This window comes from Salmo salar, chromosome 02 (genome assembly GCF_965601325.2).
Source record: "Salmo salar chromosome 02, fSalSal1, whole genome shotgun sequence".
In the NCBI taxonomy this organism is placed as follows: domain Eukaryota; kingdom Metazoa; phylum Chordata; class Actinopteri; order Salmoniformes; family Salmonidae; genus Salmo; species Salmo salar.
Genome location: NC_138292.1, coordinates 94,625,454 through 94,642,775, shown reverse-complemented (window position 1 = coordinate 94,642,775; position 17,322 = coordinate 94,625,454). Strand labels below are relative to the sequence as shown.

Here is a 17,322-nt window from a genome sequence, read left to right as displayed (position 1 = left end):
ATTACCACAAAGGGTGGTTAGGAACTTGCGCCCTGGGGTTATTGGTCCAACCAGTTCGAGTTAGTCATCAGAGGCCAGTTATAGGAGGCTAAAGAAGGCACAGGAGGAGTTTTGACCAGGATGGGAGTAGCCCTGTCTAGATGGATGCTATTGGCATCCTCAGGGAAGTTCCAGATGAATACAAAGCTATGAATCAAATATGTGAAGGCTTTAACACTACATTATTTTGGTAGTTGACAATAAATAAAAATGTGGATGGGATTAATGACATCTTTTATAATCAACAGAGATTCATGAATGAAAACGGGGATGCAGTAAAGAGGTTCTCTGACCAATTATCCGCCACCCCCCTCATGACCTGGTAAAATAGACTGACTCTCGATAGGTTATTGGCAGAAGAGGGCAGTGTAGGTAGAATGATTAGGTTCAGCTCTACACATACATTTCTGATAACACAGCTCATGTTTGGGAAATGGAAAAGTGTTGTAAGAACTGTATTATGGGCTGCTTTCACCTGTATGAGTGTGTTTGTGTTGTGTGGATGTTGTCTCGTCCCATGTGTGAGAGGTTTAATCACCAGGACTCTAGAGAGATCGATGACGCAGCAGATGGTGAGATATGGACCGATTCCGAGCTCCGATCAGTGGGAGGACGAACACAGGCCTCCAGGCCAGGAAGATGGCTCCGTCTCTTTCAATAACGAGGAGCCAATGTTTGATGAAACAATTTTCAACATTTAGATTCACTGTTCCTTTAATGAAAATTATGATGAAAATCCTAAACAGAAGTGTCATAATTGGAAATAGGCCTAGGACAGTAATGGAGGAATAGGAGGAATATTCATGTATTGGACTTGTTTAAATCCATATAGCCTGTGATTGTTAGTGAATACTCATAGTATGTGATAATCATTATGTGATCCCATATAGCGTGTGATGTATTTCCATATAGCGTGTGATGTATTTCCATATAGCGTGTGATGTATTTACATATTAGTAGGGTTCTCAGATAGCATGTGATCATATCATGGTGAATTATTGAATCATTTAAGGGTGGAATTGATAAGAGAATTATCTAATAAATGTAAATGAATCAATAAACCATGATGAATTATTAGTCATACAGCAGGTTTAATGAATAATCAATGTAATGATCAATGTAGGGATCGATTAGTCTGATTAGTTCCGGAAAGTCCAGAAACCACTGGAGAGGGAAAGAAATGTGTGTATGCAATTAGGAGGGACACCAGGAGACAGATGGTCAAGGGAGTAAAAGCTTCAAAGAGTTCTTAACCTTGAGGGAAAAGAACAGGCTGAGCTCTGGATAGTGATAAACAGTGTGAGAAGTTTATGGGGGATGCAGGTCACCAACGGATTGTGTGTAAATGCATGTGCGTAAGTAAGCAAGAACTATATAATGACTGTTTTGTTATCCTGACCTCAGAACGTTCTCTGAATAAAGCTACAGAAACCTTTTGCAGAAAGCTGAGTCCTTGCCTAATTATTTTAACCCATTGTCTTACAAACCTTGGGCATTAGTCAAGGCGAATTGATTATTGATTATTATCATCAAGATATTAAATTCTTTTAACACCCCGCTGTCTGAAACACTCATCCAGCCATTCCTCTGGGTAACCCCGCTGTCTGAAACACTCATCCAGCCGTTCCTCTGGGTAACCTCGCTGTCTGTAACACTGACAGTCAGCTTGTTTGTCATAGTCACTCTGTGTACTACAAATCCTGTGTATGTGACTTTATTGGTCGATGGTGAGGATCTTTTTTAGGGGTGTAGGGTGGAAGCTGACTCCGCGTAACAGGGAATTCCTGTCCATCGGCTTCCTGTATAGGTCTGTGCTAAAGCCAACCCCCGTCCCTCTTAATCAAAATGTCCAGATAACTTGTTTCATGCACATGAAAGTTGAGGGTGAATTTCAGATGTTCACTGCTTGTATTGATGAAGGAGTGGAATCGATGAAGTTCCTCTGCTGTCCCCTGGAATAGATGGAACACGTCATCAATTAAGACTTTTTCAGAGCCTGATGAGGTGCTAGAATGAATTGTTAGGGCTGACAATCACATTCTTCTCTAACAACCCCACATACAGATTGGCATAATTAGAAGCTATTTTTTAAACTACAATGACCATAATGACCTGCGTCTCTACTTGTCTTGTTTGTGTTTCTTTTACACCTGCTTTGTAAAAGAGACAGAAGAATGCACAATGGTCAATGCTATCTGGGATCCTTGGTACATCCCTACCCTAAACCCTGACCTTAACCATTTTAAATGTCAACTTCAACGGGCTAGGGACGTCCCAAGGATGTATCTCTACCTAAAAATACATGATCTAAATGATTGATCGTTGGTATTCAGCAGTCATAAAGCCTTATTTACTTTAATGAACTACTAAAATAGTGATTTTGTCAGACAGCAGCTCTACACTTTATTGACTGACTGATCCATTCATCCTTCCATCCCTCAGCCTTCCTCTCCTCTGAAGACCCAGTGAGGGTGGAGCTCAGTCAGAGAGCTGTTGAGGGACTTGTTAGGAAGAACACTTCTACAGCCAGAGAGGTGAGAGGTCACACATGGTTTAGATGGTAAATATTTATGTCCCCTTAGCGGTTCATCACGTCAGCAAAAGGGAATATGTTCCATCATCTATGTTTATTTACATTAGTGCAAATTGTTCACTGATATTGGTGTAATTTCTCACCCCTTTTGGCTGTATGAAGTTAATTTCCCCTCAGACAAACATTTGTTCTTTGATATTATGAAGGTCATTTGTGTCAAATGTACTTTTCCCCTCATTCACCCCATCTCTTTACATTGCTTATGCATATTCAGTGGCCTGACTGGTAGATCTGAACCTAATGCAGCTTGGAGTGATCAGATGACAGAAGTCACATTTAGGTGCCAGGTGTAACTGAGGCCATAGATGCTCCATATCCATTACTTTAAGTGTTTTATATAATATGACTAAATGTGTTTCTGTGTTGCAGGGGCAGTCAAGAAATGGAACGGCAAGGCCACAGAACATGACATAAGCAGAGCTGTGGGAGACCACCTCAAGCCCCTGGTAGAGCCGGGGGTGGTGTTTACCACTCCACCACGCCTTCAGCAGGCTGGAAAAGTGGGATTGATCTGGTTGATCCATTTGTTTGTTTCAGTTTGCAGTAGTTGAATCCTTTGACGTATTGTTGAATTAAACATTTATCTTCAACAAATGCACTGGGTTGGTTGAAAAGTGATACTAAACGTACATACCAGCACTATTTTGACATAGTGGGAAATATACTGAATTTATACTGTTTTCATAATAAGATGGACCAAGATACGTATTGGTTTTGCAAGAGTCTGTTGATTGTCAGTCATTGGGTTAATTTCTTTTGCAATATGTTCAAATCAAGCTTTATTTATACAGCACATTTCAGACATGGATGCCTCACAGAAAAAAAAATAAAACAATGAAAATAAACAGAAATATTTACCACAACAAACATAAGATTAACAACTGAAAGACGAATTAGCATTCTAAGGAAAATCCATTGATTAAAATATTAATTGGATGCAACAACCAACCCAAAATATAAGCATGATTTTAGGAGGGGCTCTGAAAGACACTATGGGGGTGTCCACTGAAAGTTGACTAGTAACAACAACTGGGACCTAAAAGACACCCACCATGAGACCCACTAAATCTGCCCAAGAAGAGACAAACAAAAGAAAAACCCACACCAAACTTAAAGACAGGAAGCAAACCAAAAAGGTGGAGCAACTAAAGGTGTTGACTCTCCACATGTATCAAGACAACTGGAACACTGGGCCACTCTTAAATAGAACCTGGACCAGCTCAGGTGAAACACCTTCCCACTAACGAGATGGACAAGCCAGCACAGGTGTAACACATACTGACTAACGAGGTGACACCAATCAGTGCTAACGAGCTATACGTGCTAACGAGCTATACGTGCAAACGAGCTATACGTGCTAACGAGCTATACGTGCTAACGAGCTATACGTGCTAAAGTCCAACCTCAAAACAGAAATGGAAAACCAAAGCCTATAACACCTTAAGACAACAAATATATCCTATATTTTTGTTGGAAAAGTTTGCTCACCACCAACAGAAATACAATAGTATTATTTGTTTCTCCTTTTTCTTTCTATAGAATCCTAAATCCCACTAGCTTCTAGAACACTCGTCTTCCTAAAACTCACTAGATTCTAGAACTCTCCTCTTTCTAAATCCCACTAGCTTCTAGAACTCTCGTCTCCTTGGAACGAGCCCAAACAAAACTCATCTCCAATACGGAAAAACGGGCAGTCAAAATAAATAAAGATCCATAGCAACGCACTAGCTAAACACAAAACACAAATCTTATATCCATTTGGGGGGAAATCAGGTTGAATCTGCTCCTGAAACTAACACACCAAAACAAAAAACACATGGAATTGGAGAAATCTTTCACCTCACTGGTTAGAGGACAACCTGCAGAAGACAGTCAGCTACATTTTGGAGTGATGCATTTAAATGTAGGGGTCCCTAAACAAAGGAACACAACACTTATTTGTCATAACTCATCGATATCATGTTGAAATCAATTGTGCCGAGAGGAGGGAGATGAGGTTGCACGTCCTGTTAAAACTAACAGCTCAAAAACCACACAGAATCTGGGAATAATGTGTACATCACTGGTTAGAGGACAATTTGTAGAAAACAGCCAGATAGATTTTGATTCAAGTGCGTAACCAACATGGTAAGTGTAACACACCTCTTTTTTTGTTAGTCACTTTTTATTAAATCACATAAATAGTACTCTTCCATTTCAGAGCCTGGATTTTCCCCCTGAGGCTAATATCCATATCATGTTGAAATCAATAGAACAGGGGCAAACGTTTAGGGTTCTACATTGTGACACTATTAAAATACTCCTAGTACAATGTTAAAACATTCTACATTGTGACATTATATCATTGATATCATGAAACAACTCATTCATGTATTTTCTGATGTTTGATCAGATGTCTTTTACCGGAGAATCTCTTGTCACACTGATCACAGCTATAAGGTTTCTCTCCTGTGTGTGTTCTCTGGTGTCGAGTCAGACAGCCAGATGTAGTAAAACTCTTCCCACATTGACCACAGCTATAAGGTTTCTCTCCTGTGTGTCTTCTCTGGTGTCGAGTCAGAGAGCCAGATGCAGCAAAACTCTTCCCACATTGATCACAGCTATAAGGTTTCTCTCCTGTGTGTGTTCTCTGGTGTAGAGTCAGATGGCTAGATGAAGTAAAACTCTTCCCACATTGAGTACAGCTAAAAGGTTTCTCTCCTGTGTGGATTCTCTGGTGTGATATGAGGCTGGTTGAACTAGTAAAACTCTTCCCACATTGACCACAGCTAAAAGATTTCTCTCCTGTGTGGATTCTCTGATGAATTTTAATGCCTGATGAAGAGGTGGATTTCTTCCCACAGTCAGAGGAGCAGTGAGTTCTCTTCCCTGTGGATCTCTGCAGGTGTTTCTTGAGGTGTTTTGATCTGGAGAGACAGCCAGATGTTGTAAAACTCTTCCCACATTGACCACAACTATAAGGTTTCTCTCCTGTGTGTGTTCTTTGGTGTAGAGTAAGATAGCCAGATGTAGTAAAACTCTTCCCACATTGACCACAGCTATAAGGTTTCTCTCCTGTGTGTCTTCTCTGGTGTCGAGTCAGAGAGCCAGATGTAGTAAAACTCTTCCCACATAGACCACAACTATAAGATTTCTCTCCTGTGTGTGTTTTCTGGTGTAGAGTCAGAGAGATAGATGCAGCAAAACTCTTCCCACATTGACTACAGCTATATTGTTTCTCTCCTGTGTGTGTTCTCTGGTGTGATATCAGGCTGTCTGGCCGAGTAAAACTCTTCCCACATTGATTACAGCTATAAGGTTTCTCTCCTGTGTGTACTCGCTGGTGTCTAGTCAGATGGCAAGATGAAATATAAGTCTTCCCACATTGATCACAGCTATAAGGTTTCTCTCCTGTGTGTGTTCTCTGGTGTACAGTCAGGTAACTAGATGAAATAAAACTTTTCACACATTGATTACAACTAAAAGATTTCTCTCCTGTGTGTATCCTCTGGTGTGATAACAGGTTGCTTGACTGAGTAAAACTCTTCCCACATTGAGTACAGCTGTACGGTTTCTCTCCTGTGTGTATTCTCTGGTGTAGAGTCAGAGAGAAAAATGTAGTAAAACTCCTCCCACATTGATCACAGCTGTAAGGTTTCACCCCAGTGTGAATTCTCAGGTGTACTTTTAGTGCTTTTAATCTTAAGTAACTCTTCCCACAATCAAAACAGTGGTGAGATTTCTCTCCTGTGTGTGTTCGCTGGTGTATTTTAAGTTCTGATGAAGATTTGCAATGTTTTCCACAGTCAGAGCAGCAGATAGATTTCTTCCCTGTGGGTCTCTGCTGGTGTTTCTTGAGGTGATAGAATCTGGACAGACTCTTCTCTGACTCGTTAGCATCATGATGTTGAGGCTCCCCAGAGGATCCATGATAGTCACGTCTCTCTCCTGTGTGAACAAGTCAGACAAATAGTTAAAGGCTCACAACAGCAGAACTCCACTGAAAAAGGTGATGCCAACAGCGTAGCCATGATACTGTACAACAATTGACGTCTGTAATGAATGTTAAAATTACTTGACAATTGTCTTAAGACAGTCAAGTGAGCAACAATAGTCATATTTAGTCTTGTTTTCACATTAGTAGTAACTAGAAATAAGTAAAAGGTGTTGAACTCCTAAGCAGTGTGCCAGGCGACTTTTGTTCTCAAATATAGGCACCTTTCTGTGTTTGCTAAAATTGCGACAAGGGCGATGCGCACACAATTTGATTGCAGAAACACCTCCCTGCTAATGCAGAAACCGCTAGTTATGGATGTAGTATATCTGCCTGGAGCAAAAATGGTGAGCAAGTGGCCAAAGCTGTGCCATTAGAGATCTGGGTTCGAGTCCAAGCTCTGTTGCAGCCGGCCGCGACCGGGAGGCCCATGGGGCGACGCACAATTGGCCCACCGTCGTCCGGGTTAGGGGAGGGTTTGGCCGGCAGGGATATCCTTGTCTCATCACGCACTAGCGACTCATGTGGCGGGCCGGGCGCAGTGCACACTGACCAGGTCGCCAGGTGTACGGTGTTTCCTCCGACACATTGGTGCTGCTGGCTTCCGGGTTGGATGGGCATTGTGTCAAGAAGCAGCGCGGCTAGGTTGGATTGTGTTTCAGAGGACGCATGGCTCTCGACCTTCGCCTCTCCAGAGTCCGTATGGGAGTTGCAGCGATGAGACAAGACTGTAAGTACCAATTGGGGAGAAAAAAGGGGTGAAAAAAATATATATATTTAAAAAATGGTGAGCAAAGATTAGTTTTCACAATGTATTCTGAATATTACAGCACTAGATCAGGAGTCTACTCAAGGAAACTCACATTAAGCTCTGTGTCTATTCACTACTTCACCACCGTGGGGGAAACTCAGGGGAGTTCTCATAGGCTGACAGCAAATAAAGCCTCCATTTACAGGTTGATTATGATTATCATCATTTGACACTACTTTGGATTATAATTGTAAGGCTGGTTTGAATGTCCTGATTTAATATAATGTTTGTGTTATTGTTGAAAATGTACTACTTTATATTTAAAAACGACTTCAACCAGTAAAATGATCATTGGCTAGTTTTCCATCAGCCTGACATCAGCCTGACAATGAGATTTTGTCCACTAAGTGTATGCCAAAATGGTCTATAATCTCACCTAACAATAACATAGACCTACTGTAGGACCCATAACTTCACATAACAACAACATAGACCTAGGACTATAAATCATTTAATATTTTAGGTGAAACAAGGAGACTAAAATGTCTTTGTCATGACAATTCATAACCTGATCACCAGATAATTTTGTGAATAATCCCACTAGGCTACTCTGTAATGTGTTGTCATTCTAAATGTCCTGAATAAAGGAAAATAGCTCTGTGTGTTGTACAATAGCCTATCCACCAAGGAACAGTTCTCCACACATTATGAGCTAAGTATCTCCGTTTCCAAACGGACTAACGAGATCCTACTGTAAATCAACCAGACAATAACACATTATAAACATCAATTTGTTAGGGATGTTGGATCCAACATGGAGCACGGCATAACTGTCTTTACCGGTGTAATGAATGAAGAACTACATTTGACTGGCATGCAGAAAATGATTTCCTGGATCAGCTGATGATAGTTGAACATGTGACTGTAACTAAACAGCTACAGTATTATGTATTATGTGTAATTATTTAAGAACCGCATTAACCTCTATGGGCTAGGTGGGACGCAGGCGTCCCACCCGTGGTGCACTCCATCAACAGCAGGTGCATTTCAAGAGCGGCAAATTTGAATCCAAATAAATGTCAAAATTCTAATTTTTCAAACATACAACTATTTTACACCCTTTGAAAGATAAACATCTCCTTAATCTAACCACGTTTTACGATTTCAAAAAGGTTTTACGGCGAAAGCATAAATTTAGAGTATGTTAGGACAGTACATTTACAAGAGTTGTGTGTAATGTTTTGTCAATTCAAAGACAGGGTCACCAAAACCATAAAACCAGCTAAAATGATGCACTAACCTTTTACAATCTCCATCAGATGACACTCCTAGGACATTATGTTAGACAATGCATGCATTTTTAGTTCTATCAAGTTCATATTTATATCCAAAAACAGCGTTTTACTATGGCATTGATGTTGAGGAAATCGTTTCCCTCCAATAACCGGCAGTCAAGTCAGCATCACAAATTAAATAATTAAAATTAGAAAACATTGGTAAAATATTATATTGTCATTTAAAGAATTATAGATTTACATCTCTTGAACGCAATCAACTTGCCAGATTTAAAAAATAACCTTACTGGGAAATCACACTTTGCAATAATCTGAGCACTGCGCCCAGAAAAATACGCGTTGCGATACAGACTAGTCGTCATGTTGGGGAGATCTAAAATCGAAAATACTATGTAAATAATCCATTACCTTTGATTCTCTTCATCAGATGTCACTTCCAGGTATCACAGGTCCATAACGAATGTAGTTTTGTTCAAAAAAGCTCATCATTTATGTCCAAAAATCTCCGTCTTGTTAGCACATGATCTAAGCCCGCCGGACTTCACTTCATGAACGAGGGGAAAAAATATATTTACGTTCGTTCAAACATGTCAAACGTTGTATAGCATAAATCATTAGGGCCTTTTTTAACCAGAACATGAATAATATTCAAGGTGGACGAATGCATACTCTTTTATAACGTATTGGAACGAGGGTACCCAACATGAACTCGCGCGCCAGGTGTCTAATGGGCCATCATCGTTCCATGGCTCTTGTTCGGTCAGATCTCCCTCCAGAAGACTCAAAACACTTTGTAAAGGCTGGTGACATCTAGTGGAAGCAATAGGAAGTGCCAAAATATTCCTCAGCCCCTGTGTTTTTCAATGGCATAGGTTTAAAGGTAATACAACACATCAGGTATCCACTTCCTGTCAGAAAATGTCTCAGGGTTTTGCCTGCCAAATGAGTTCTGTTATACTCACAGTCACCATTCAAACAGTTTTAGAAACTTTAGAGTGTTTTCTATCCATATATAATAAGTATATGCATATTCTAGTTACTGGGTAGGATTAGTAACCAGATTAAATCGGGTACATTTTTTTTATCCAGCCGTGCACATACTGCCCCCTAGCCCTAACAGGTTAATGACAGTATCCATTTGGGAGTTGTCAATAAAGTTAAGGTGACTCTCGGTTAGAACCATTGGATTTAGCAAACTCTGAAATGATTTAGGATTTCTGTGCCCATGAAAACTGTTTTCCAGCGTAACATAAGGAGACAATAAATGTTAAGTAGATAGAGAGCATTTCAGAGAACTGAATACAAAAAACTGTCCGACAGCAAGATCCAGTATTTAAGTTAACCTGTTAGGGCTAGGGGGCAGTATTGACACGGCTGGATAAAAAACGTACCCGATTTAATCTGATTAGTACTCGTGCCCAGAAACTAGAATATGCATATAATTATTAGCTTTGGATAGAAAACACTCCAAAGTTTCTAAAACTGTTTGAATGGTGTCTGTGAGTATAACAGAACTAATTTGGCAGGCCAAAACCTGAGAAGATTCTGTACAGGAAGTACCCTGTCTGACCATTTCTTGGCCTTGTTGATTATCTCTATCTATTACAGGGGATCTCTGCTCTTACGTGACACTTTCTACGGCTCACATGGACTCTCAGAAGGCGGCAAAATGCTGAATCGTGGCTTTGCAGGCTCTGGCTGAAACAAAGTAGCGCGTTTGGATAGTGTCTGGTTACAGTACTGTGAGACTCAGGCTCGTGCCCGCGTCGACCGAAAGCTTTGTTTTCTTTCCTCTGTTTAGCTAAACGGAGATTCCCGGTCTGAATATTATCGCTTTTTTACGAGAAAAATTGCATAAAAATGGATTTTAAACAGCGGTTGACTTGCTTCGAAGTACGGTAATGGAATATTTAGAAATCTTTTGTCACGAATTGCGCCATGCTCGCGACCCTGATTTACCATTTCGGATAGTGTCTTGGAAGGCATGAACAAAACGCCGCAATTTGGATATAACGATGGATTATTTTGGACCAAACCAACATTTGTTATTGAAGTAGCAGTCCTGGGAGTGCATTCTGACGAAGACAACAAAGGTAATGAAACTTTTGTAATAGTAAATCGGAGTTTGATCAGGGCTAAACTTGGTCGGTATCTAAATGGCTAGCCGTGATGGCTGGGCTATCTACTGAGAATATTGCAAAATGTGCTTTCACCGAAAAGCTATTTTAAAATCGGACATATCGAGTGCATAGAGGAGTTCTGTATCTATAATTCTTAAAATAATTGTTATGTTTTTTGTGAACGTTTATCGTGAGTAATTTAGTAAATTCACTGGATGTTTGCGGGGGGTATGCTAGTTCTGAACGTCACATGCTAATGTAAAAAAGCTGGATTTTGATATAAATATGAACTTGATTGAACAACACATGCATGTATTGTATAACATAATGTCCTAGGTGTGTCATCTGATGAAGATCATCAAAGGTTAGTGCTGCATTTAGCTGTGGTTTTGTTTTTTGTGACATTATATGCTAGCTTGAAAAATGGGTGTGTGATTATTTCTAGCTGGGTACTCTGCTGACATAATCTAATGTTCTGCTTTCGTTGTAAAGCCTTTTTGAAATCGGACAGTGTGGTTAGATTAACGAGAGTCTTGTCTTTAAAATGCTGTAAAATAGTCATATGTTTGAAAAATTGAAGTTTTCGGATTTTAGAGGAATTTGTATTTCGCGCCACGCCCATCATTGGATATTGGAGCAGGTGTTCCGCTAGCGGAACGTCTAGATGTAAGAGGTTAAGTTAAAGTTCATCATATGACAAGCTTAACGTTATGACTATAAATACTGTTCCCTGAAGGAGGGAAACTAGGTACAACATACTATTAAATCCACACGTTATGACTATAACTACTGTTCCCTGAAGGAGGGAAACTAGGTACAACATACTATTAAATCCACACCTCGAAGCCCCGCATTCCACAGGTGATGAGCGTGAGACTCGGATATATTCCTTAAATGATTTAATCCTTAAATTTAATACCTCACTTCACCGACCCAGGAAGTGGCGGAGCCAAACAGGTGTTGTAACTCGTTCATAACTGGCACGCAGATCGGTAGAAATGGTAAGATAAATTGGCACTTCAAACGGAAATGGAAAAAGTTTTCCTATTTTACCGGAAACTTCAGGAGCATAACGTCAGAATTAACGAAGGCCAGCAGCAGGTGGGAATTGGTTATTTTCTTCTGGTTATATTGACCTCTGGCTTCCTCAAGTAATTTGTGTGTGTTAATTATTTAATCAAACGCTTGAAGCATCAGTTCAATTTAAGTTCTGCACATAAAGTTGATATTATTAAACACATGGGGTGTGTCTATATGAACAAATACACGTCATAAAATTTCAACCAATCAATTGGTAGAAAGAATACAGTAGGTTGTATCTCTCTAGGTCATGCCAGTAGGTTACAGTAGGTTGTATCTCTCTAGGTCATGCCAGTAGGTTACAGTAGGTTGTAACTCTCTAGGTCATGCCAGTAGGTTACAGTAGGTTGTATCTCTCTAGGTCATGCCAGTAGGTTACAGCAGGTTGTAACTCTCTAGGTCATGCCAGTAGGTTACAGTAGGTTGTAACTCTCTAGGTCATGCCAGTAGGCTACAGTAGGTTGTAACTCTCTAGGTCATGCCAGTAGGTTGTATCTCTCTAGGTCATGCCAGTAGGTTACAGTAGGTTGTAACTCTCTAGGTCATGCCAGTAGGTTACAGTAGGTTGTATCTCTCTAGGTCATGCCAGTAGGTTACAGTAGGTTGTATCTCTCTAGGTCATGCCAGTAGGTTACAGTAGGTTGTATCTCTCTAGGTCATGCCAGTAGGTTACAGTTGGTTGTATCCAAGTGGAAACAATTATCAACCCAATGTGGAAAGTGTTGAATTTGGTCAACAACAAAATGAATGGCTTATTTCCTACATGAGGTTTACTTGATCTAACAGAAGTTTCGTAATGACTAAGTTGTTATGTGGACATGTGACATACCGACAACTTTGATAAAAACACTTTTGGAGTTGTCTCCAGATCGCTATGCATATTCATGCTAGTAGCTTAGCATCTCTCTCCATTGAATACAGGCGGTTGACGACAACAACCCTCATAGAATATAAACAATAGATTACAATAATAAGATGTATCCACCAATCCAAAGACAGGATAGGCGGGAGATAGACAACCCACAGTGCAGCTTTGTGGACAACGACTCCCCTTGTCAGGACGGAGAGACATCTTGTCAGTATATCCATAATCTTTGGTGTAGCCAACCCAACTCTCACATGGCTCTATTGGGGGTCACGGTGTGTAGTAAAACATCACTACATTAAAATCACTACATGCCGTGGCCCCCCAGTCTGCGGTCAGCAGATAGACCCTCCTCAAATATATATGTTAAGTCACTTTTTGGAAACGGAACGGAGAAAACAAGGGGTAGCTTGTCTCTACGCCGTCTGATTCTAGACATATCAGTCATCATCCCAGGGCCCTCCGTTGAAGAGGTATTGACGAGCCAACTCCGAATATCCAAAGTTAAAAACTAATTGAAGGCGGTTCTTACTGGTGTTACTCAGATCTCCTGTCTCCTCCTCTTCATCTTCCAATGTGACAGTAATCTCTCCTTCCTTCTTCACTCCAAAAACAGCATCACCCTCTTCTTCCTCTTGTTTAACTGAAACGTCTTTCTCTTCATCTTTCACTGTAACAGCCTCACCCTCTACTTCTTGTTTTACTGTAACATCCTCCTCTTCCTTTTCCTCCTCTTCTTTTACTGTAACATCCTCCTCCTCTTTCACTCTGAGCGCATCTTCTTCTTTCACTGAAACGTCTTTCTCTTCTTCTTTCACTGTAACAGCCTCACCCTCTACTTCTTGTTTTACTGTAAGATCCTCCTCTTCCTTCTCCTCTTTCACGACAATGTTCAGCCCCAGAGCTTCTTTCTCCGTCCAGCAGACCTCCTTTTCTTTAACAGGAGGGGAGTAGTTTAGGGAGCTCATGTTCGGGGATGTTAGCTAGCTAGCTATCATGAGCGACTAGGCTAATGCTAACTTAACCAGCCAGCTACTATAGCTGACTAATAAAAAATAACGTAATATTAAATTAAATAGGTTAACAAGTAGATACGACAGAAGTGTGTCTAAAACACAGTAGCTAATATAGACCGAAAGCGTATAAATAGGTTGAATATTTCGGCTATGTTGTCTAGCAAGCTACCGAGGTGGTTGACGAGCTGTTTATGAAGAACCGTCCACTAGATCATACGTCACGCTGCAGCATCGCCTGAAAGACGCACATCGCCGTCTGCTGACTGGAGGGAAACGCAGTTGAGGATCACATTTTATTTTCAGACAAAGATTATTTTACATGGATTTAATTAAATAATACTATTATATTGAGACATACAAAGACAGGAATGTGTTGGTTGATTAGTGAGAATAAAACATGTTTACTACAGCACATTTAAGGCAGTTTCATTCAGTCAAACAACATATAAATAAGTAGCCAGCTACTGTAGGTCTATACTGCTCCTACATGGTGTAACAATACATCATGTAGATGTATATAATGAACACACTAGGTCTATACTGCTCCTACATGTTGTAACAATACATCATGTAGATGTATATAATGAACACACTAGGTCTATACTGCTCCTACATGGTGTAACAATACATCATGTAGATGTATATAATGAACAGACTAGGTCTATACTGCTCCTACATGGTGTAACAATACATCATGTAGATGTATATAATGAACAGACTAGGTCTATACTGCTCCTACATGGTGTAACAATACATCATGTAGATGTATATAATGAACAGACTAGGTCTATACTGCTGCTACATGGTGTAACAATACAGTGCATTCGAAAAGTATTCAGACCCCTTCACTTTTTCCACATTTTGTTACATTACAGCCTTATTCTAAAAATAACATCAAATTGATCTGAAACACAGTGTAGACATTGTTAATGTTGTAAATGACTATTGTAGCTGGAAACAGCTGATTGTTTATGGAATATCTACATAGGCGTACAGAGGCCCATTATCAGCAACCATCACTCCTGTGTTCCAATGCCACGTTGTGTTAGCTAATCCAAGTTTATCATTTTAAAAGGCTAATTGATCATTAGAAAACCCTTTTGCAATTATGTTAGCACAGCTGAAAACTGTTGTTATGATTTAACAAAGCTTTTGTAAACAGTGTTGTTGCATAACAATCAGGCAGTAGAACAACAATAATCATCACCCTCTTGACCATCTTCCCTCCCCTTAACATTGGGTTGATTCAGACCCTGTCAGAGTACCAGGTGGACATTGGGTTGATTCAGACCCTGTCAGAGTACCAGGTGGACATTGGGTGGATTCAGACCCTGTCAGAGTACCAGGTGGACATTGGGTTGATTCAGACCCTGTCAGAGTACCAGGTGGACATTCGGTTTGATTCAGACCCTGTCAGTGTACCAAGTGGACATTCCCTGCCAGTGTACCAGGTGGACATTGGGTTTGATTCAGACCCTGCCAGCATGGCCAGAAATGTATTCCAAGGTCAGTAACTTATAACCACAGAACCACCCCAGACCTTTCATGCCTGACTAAAAACACCTAAGTATTAGATTTACTGCCATGGTCTAGTATGTCACTGCATCAGACACCATTCACAATGCTGGCTGAGGTACGAGTAAAACATGACATATTATTTCCTAACCATTCACAATGCTGGCTGAGGTACGAGTAAAACATGAAATATTATTTCCTAACCATTCACAATGCTGGCTGAGGTACGAGTAAAACATGACGTATTATTTCCTAACCATTCACAATGCTGGCTGAGGTACTAGTAAAACATGACATATTATTTCCTAATTCAAAAAAATTCCCCAATCTTTTAAAAAAGATCTGAAATGGCAAGGCTTTAGTTCAGTGGGCTTTTCCATTGTTGAGGAAAGCAGGGGAAGTGTTGTCAGTAACAGAACTGCCTACGGTGTGGGGGAAGGGACGCTGCTCACTGATTGGCTGTAGTGACAAGGGTCCCTCCAAAAATCTATCACTATTCCAACTCAAATTCTCCCCCAAATCTAACACTAATAGGCCAAGCCTCCACAGACCCTGTCTTCTATTGACAAACAGAACAAATCATTTGACATTCAAATATGTCATTTTAAAAAGCTCAATTCAATCCAGCTGGGCCTTTTTTAACACAGACAGTTGTTCCTGCTGTAGATGTTATGCCTTTGTACAGATCTAAGATCAGTTCTCCTCCACAATGCATATTCAGTACCAGTCAATTGTTTGGACACACCTACAAATTCAATGTTTTTTCTTTATTTTAACTGTTGTCTAAGTTGGCCTTCCCTGTGGCTCAGTTGGTAGAGCATGGTGTGTGCAACGCCAGGGTTGTGGGTTAGATTCCCACGGGGGCCAGTACAAAAATAAAATGTAAATGTAAAAAATGTACAATAATAGTGAAGACAACACAACTATGAAGTAACTCATATGGAATCATGTAGTAACCAAAAAAGTGTTAAACAAATCAAAATATATTTTATATTTGAAATTCTTCAAAGTAGCCACCCTTTGCCTTGATGACAGCTTTGCACACTCTTTGCATTTTCTCAACCAGCTTCAACTGGAATGCTTTTCCAACAGTCTTGAAGGAGTTCCCACATATGCTGAGCAATTGTTGGCTGCATTTCCTTCACTCTGCGGTCCGATTCATCCCAAACCATCTCATAGGCATAGTTGTTGTCTTCACAGTTAACTCTAATGAACTTATCTTCTGCAGCAGAAGTAACTCTGGGTCTTCCGTTCCTGTGGCAATCCTCATGAGAGCCAGCTTCATCATAGCGATGGATGGTTTTTGTGACTACACTTGAAGATTCATTCAAAGTTTTTGAAAGTTTCCGTATTGACTGACCTTCATGTGTTAAAGTAATGACGGACTGTCATTTCTTTTTGCTTATTTGAGCTGTTCTTGCCATAATATAGACAAATAGGGCTATCTTCTGTATACCACCCCTACATTGTCACAACACAACTGATTGGCTCAAATGCATTAAGAAAGAAAGAAATTCCACAAATGAACATTTAACAAGGCACACCTGTAAATTGAAATGCATTCCAGGTGACTACCTCATGGTAGATGACAGGAGATGGTCAAAAGACAAAAGTTTTTTATTTATTTTTTTAAGTCAAAATCAAACATAATAAAAAGTACATTTGAATGACACTAAGTGGCATTGTTTTTACAACTAATGCCGGTTTGCCTGAGGCTGATGCCGTGCAGGTGTTGGAACATGCATATTCACACACTCTCATTCAAACAAACACATACAAGAACACACACATACATGTAATAGTGCCAGACATGCACACAAACATATACAGTTGGCATTGCTGTTATGATTTTAGTTGTCCTTGATGTCCTTTGTTTTAAATGTATTATTTTGTTTTATAATTTTTTTGCATTGTTGTTTGCTGTTTTCTTCTGTCTTTTCCTTTTTTCTCTTTAGTTCATTCTCTTGGTTGTTGGTGCATTGGGGGGTTCTTGGAGGTGGGGAATGGAATTAATTGTCTTTTATTAGGGGGGACTGTGGGAGGGGTCTCGAATGGTTGAGAGAAAGCTATTGGGG

At 40.1% G+C, this 17,322-nt stretch overlaps 1 protein-coding gene across 1 annotated transcript; it reads right to left on the bottom strand.

Moving 5' to 3' along the window:
• Positions 1–3,340: 3,340 nt before the first annotated feature.
• On the bottom strand, positions 3,341–13,910 carry LOC145863385 (uncharacterized). Its single transcript, XM_082968332.1, has 2 exons — positions 13,249–13,910; positions 3,341–6,559 (listed from the first exon to the last, which is right to left on the bottom strand). Exons 1-2 carry the CDS (start codon positions 13,682–13,684, stop codon positions 4,995–4,997), a joined length of 2,001 nt encoding a protein of 666 aa, XP_082824458.1. The 5' UTR covers positions 13,685–13,910; the 3' UTR covers positions 3,341–4,994.
• Positions 13,911–17,322: the final 3,412 nt, after the last annotated feature.

Bases quoted from the DNA above. Each gene is read 5' to 3' on its own strand.
- LOC145863385 (XM_082968332.1), bottom strand. From the start codon at position 13,684: ATGAGCTCCCTAAACTACTCCCCTCCTGTTAAAGAAAAGGAGGTCTGC. The intron at 6,560-13,248 runs GTAAGAACCGCC...TTGTTCACACAG, and splicing joins AGGAGATCTGAGTAACACCA to GAGAGAGACGTGACTATCAT.